We start from the raw sequence: 4,582 nt of genomic DNA on the forward strand, positions 1-4,582 counted from the left end.
TCGCTACCAGTACACCTAATATTTTTTCATTTTTTCGACACGCTTAGAAATTAATACTCATCGCTTACCTCAAAGGAGGCCATTGCAATATATGAGAGTTACACAACTTTTAGTGTAATAAACCATAAAAAAAAATCATGATTTAAAAAATGCAAATCATATTTCAATCACAGTTGATTTAATCGCTGTCATATGCCCCATATTGAATTGAAAGTTGAACTCCAAGTTTGAAAGTATGGGCTGGAATTTACTATCAGTAAACTTTTCTAGAACAGAAAATGTAATCGTAAATGTTGTAATTGTAAATTATGGGTCGATATTCTGGTTGACGTTACCTGAGATCGATACATAAGCACTTGTAATTCAGGATTAGTAATCAGTAGAAATGAATAAAGTTATTATTAATCATGAGTTACAAGCCCTAATGTATCGATTTCAGGTAACATCAACCGGAATATCGACTCATAATTTACAATTATAATATTCTCAACTTTTTGGAGACATATTTACGAGTTTACTAAACTGCTATCCGATTCAACTTTTTTCGAGCAAAGCTTGTCGTAAATGAATGATAGAAATCACTCAATACCAACGTGTTTACGATAGTTATTGAAAATGTCTTAATATTCGATTTGGATTATCATTTCTATTACGATTTCATGTTAGCTGGGGTGACTGTTAAATTTGCAGAAAAATGGAACTATTTTCAGGAATGCTGGGAGTGATGGAGAAAAACCAGCTTGATTATTAATTGGTGTTATCATATAGTTTTTATTCAAGCACGGCACTAGGATCATTGCCTTGGTAGAGCAGCACACGGAAAGTCGATTAAACACTTACATACTGTGATAGGATTTATGACACCAAACAAACCTGGTACTTAGCCTGGATGTCGTCGATAGCTCTCTGGATGTCCAGCTGGATCAGCCTGGTGCAACGCATCACGTACTGAGAGGCGAAGGAACCGAGCGGATAACGCATGGAATCGATGAAGTATGGAGGCCAGGAGATTGGGAAGCTGGAGAAGGTGCTCAGGTACTGGAAAGGAGAGAAAGGTTGAACAAGTATTGGTAAGGCTACGGTGTATTGGCAATAGAATATTCAAATTGAGTGACTTACGTAGCTCAAACACTGGATAGAGGGAGCTGTTTGGTATCCCATTGGAGTGGTGGGCGCGGCGAGTTGGGCAGTAGTGGGAATGGTGCACAAGTTGACAAGATTCATGTAGGTTTGACCGATGGTGGCAGCACTAGCGAATTGTTGACTGATATTCAAGGCAGTTCGGCTAACTCGCGTTGTGAGTGGCGTAATGCAGTCGATGTATCGGGACACATTTACTGGTGCGGCAGTCAAATTGGCGGTCCATTTGTTCAGACATGGGATGGCTGCAGCCTTGGTACAATCGGCCTGAGACGTCATGTTCAATGCAGCGGTGTTGATAGCATCTACGGTAGCTTGAGCGGTCGTCAAAACCTGCTGCATCACGCTCTGGGTGAGCGAGTAATCGTTGCTCAAAAGTTGATTTGTTCCGGAAGCCAAATTGCTGAGCAAACTGGTCAAACTCATGTTCACATTGTCAGCGCTGGTCCAGTTATTGTAGACCTTGAATCGGTTATAGATCGCTGTAATGTTGGCCTTGAGCGTATTTCCCCAGTTATTGAAGGCAGTCTTGATGCCAGCGTCGGTACCGTACACAGTGGAGTTGTAGGCGTTCGCAGTAGCATTTACTGTTTTGAAGGCAGCCAGGGTAAAGTTGTAGACGGCATCAGATGCTGTACCTGCTTGGGCCGAAGCCACGAAGCACAGGGCGGCGACAAGTGCTAGTGCGAATCTCATCTTGAACGGATTAGCACAAAGGTAGAAACAAACCGACTGATGATCGTAGCCAACAGTTGATCAGCTTTTATATCGCCCCTATCTGGAGACAGAACAATGGTGGGTGTTGTACTATTGTAGATGCTCTCGGAGACGAATGTGTTTTGGAGGTTTTTCATTTCGTGTTATCAATTTCCTACTGGAACTAAATCGATTGAGTTTTCATCTGATTGAATGAAAATTTTGAATTGAAACCTAGAATGGTAAATTTTTCTGACCAGCTTTACTAAACTTAAATTTGCTGGATTTTTCTTTATTTATTCATACGTTTCTTGAACGATGAGTGATAAGAGATTACAGGAGTAAACGAAGACAAGAATAACACAACCAACGATTGATTTTGGTAAGCTCTTCATGACGTTGCAATTAGGTACACAATGAAAAAAGTGTTCCTAATTTTAGACACTTTATGTTTAGGCACGTTTTCGAATATTTGGTTTAGCGTTCTTTTTAAAAAAGTAATCATGTCAAAAACTTATCGCACAACAATTTTCATCAAAGATTGCTTTTAAGAAAAACGCTAAGATTTTCGATCAAATTGAATATACTCTTAAATGAAACAGGTTTTAAACTGAAATCGTGAAATATAAATAAATTGTAAGTTTTCTTTATGTTTGTTTTGATAAGTTGAAGATAACATCACAAACAGTCAAAAATGCTCGGTATCTTGAAAATAAGGAACACATGCCAAATTAGGAACACCTTCTTCTTTATTTTTTTTCGCTCAATAGCCTTACTGTTTGATTTTCAAATGTTGATAGGCCAAAATCAAACGATTTTCTGACAGGCTTACGTACTCCTAACAATAAACATTAAACATTGAACATTAAAAAATAATTTCCGATATTCTTCGCATTCATTGGAACAATAAAATTTTTACAAATATCAAGTACATATCAGTTTTATATACTTTCATCTAATACATAACAACAACAATAACAAAAATAATAAAACTGACGTAAGGTATTCAGAAATGAAAAAAAAAACTTCAAAGAACTTTAACCCAAATATTTTCAAACAAAAGACTAAAGATTGAAGAAAAAACCAAAAAATATTAACTTTGACAGTAACAAAAAATCAAAACATGAATAAATAGTGAAAAAACAACCAAAATTTACTTCAACGTATAACCAAACTATAGAAAATAATGGTAATAACCATAATTTATTTGTTGTGACATTGAAAAGTTTGGAAAATCAGTTGGATATTAAAAATATTGGCACAAATCAATGTTAAAAAAGATAAAAACATTATAAATAACTTTGAAAATTTTAAAACAAACATGGAATTTAAACGTTATAATACATACAAAAGCTTTCTATTGGAAATCAAGTTTTGTAAAGACTGCAAATAATTGGGATATTTAGAAAAATATGCAAGTTACCTACCTCGGCCTTGAAGACCTTCCTCGGCCTTGAAGACCTTCCTCGGCCTTGAAGACCTTCCTCGGCTTTGAAGACCTTCCTCGGCCTTGAAGACCTTCCTCGGCCTTGAAGACCTTCCTCGGCCTTGAAGACCTTCCTCGGCCTTGAAGACCTTCCTCGGCCTTGAAGACCTTCCTCGGCCTTGAAGACCTTCCTCGGCCTTGAAGACCTTCCTCGGCCTTGAAGACCTTCCTCGGCCTTGAAGACCTTCCTCGGCCTTGAAGACCTTCCTCGGCCTTGAAGACCTTCCTCGGCCTTGAAGACCTTCCTCGGCCTTGAAGACCTTCCTCGGCCTTGAAGACCTTCCTCGGCCTTGAAGACCTTCCTCGGCCTTGAAGACCTTCCTCGGCCTTGAAGACCTTCCTCGGCCTTGAAGACCTTCCTCGGCCTTGAAGACCTTCCTCGGCCTTGAAGACCTTCCTCGGCCTTGAAGACCTTCCTCGGCCTTGAAGACCTTCCTCGGCCTTGAAGACCTTCCTCGGCCTTGAAGACCTTCCTCGGCCTTGAAGACCTTCCTCGGCCTTGAAGACCTTCCTCGGCCTTGAAGACCTTCCTCGGCCTTGAAGACCTTCCTCGGCCTTGAAGACCTTCCTCGGCCTTGAAGACCTTCCTCGGCCTTGAAGACCTTCCTCGGCCTTGAAGACCTTCCTCGGCCTTGAAGACCTTCCTCGGCCTTGAAGACCTTCCTCGGCCTTGAAGACCTTCCTCGGCCTTGAAGACCTTCCTCGGCCTTGAAGACCTTCCTCGGCCTTGAAGACCTTCCTCGGCCTTGAAGACCTTCCTCGGCCTTGAAGACCTTCCTCGGCCTTGAAGACCTTCCTCGGCCTTGAAGACCTTCCTCGGCCTTGAAGACCTTCCTCGGCCTTGAAGACCTTCCTCGGCCTTGAAGACCTTCCTCGGCCTTGAAGACCTTCCTCGGCCTTGAAGACCTTCCTCGGCCTTGAAGACCTTCCTCGGCCTTCAATAACTTCCTCGGCCTTGAAGACTTTATTGGTAATTTAAAACCATTGCATTTTTCCAGGTCAATGTGTATCCAACTTTCGTCCATTGACGTTAAGATTAAATCAATAAAAAAGGTCTGAAAATTTTCCTTCCTGAAAACAATTCATTTTAATCATGATCCAAATTTGGCAAGGTTAACATCCAGCCCCCTCAAAAAGAACTATTATTTTCTGTTCTTCGAAAACACATTTCACTAAGTCAATGTAAATTTTATTTTTCATTCATGTTATCGAACTGTTTCCGTTGTTTTGAACGAATGATTCCTTGGAACTGACGATTTT

The 4,582-nt window shown here is 40.5% G+C and overlaps 1 protein-coding gene across 1 annotated transcript; it reads right to left on the reverse strand.

Moving 5' to 3' along the window:
- Nucleotides 1-751: 751 nt before the first annotated feature.
- On the reverse strand, nt 752-1,864 carry LOC129754463 (uncharacterized). The gene is made up of 2 exons (XM_055750559.1): nt 1,120-1,864; nt 752-1,038 (listed from the first exon to the last, which is right to left on the reverse strand). Exons 1-2 carry the CDS (start codon nt 1,834-1,836, stop codon nt 856-858), a joined length of 900 nt encoding a protein of 299 aa, XP_055606534.1. The 5' UTR covers nt 1,837-1,864; the 3' UTR covers nt 752-855.
- Nucleotides 1,865-4,582: the final 2,718 nt, after the last annotated feature.

The sequence above is a fragment of the Uranotaenia lowii genome, chromosome 3 (genome assembly GCF_029784155.1).
Source record: "Uranotaenia lowii strain MFRU-FL chromosome 3, ASM2978415v1, whole genome shotgun sequence".
Lineage (NCBI taxonomy): Eukaryota > Metazoa > Arthropoda > Insecta > Diptera > Culicidae > Uranotaenia > Uranotaenia lowii.

Excerpts from the sequence above, each read along its gene's own strand:
- LOC129754463 (XM_055750559.1), bottom strand. The coding sequence starts at position 1,836 with ATGAGATTCGCACTAGCACTTGTCGCCGCCCTGTGCTTCGTGGCTTCG. Across the intron at positions 1,039-1,119 it reads CTATCCAGTGTTTGAGCTAC|TACCTGAGCACCTTCTCCAG; the intron begins GTAAGTCACTCA and ends TCTCCTTTCCAG.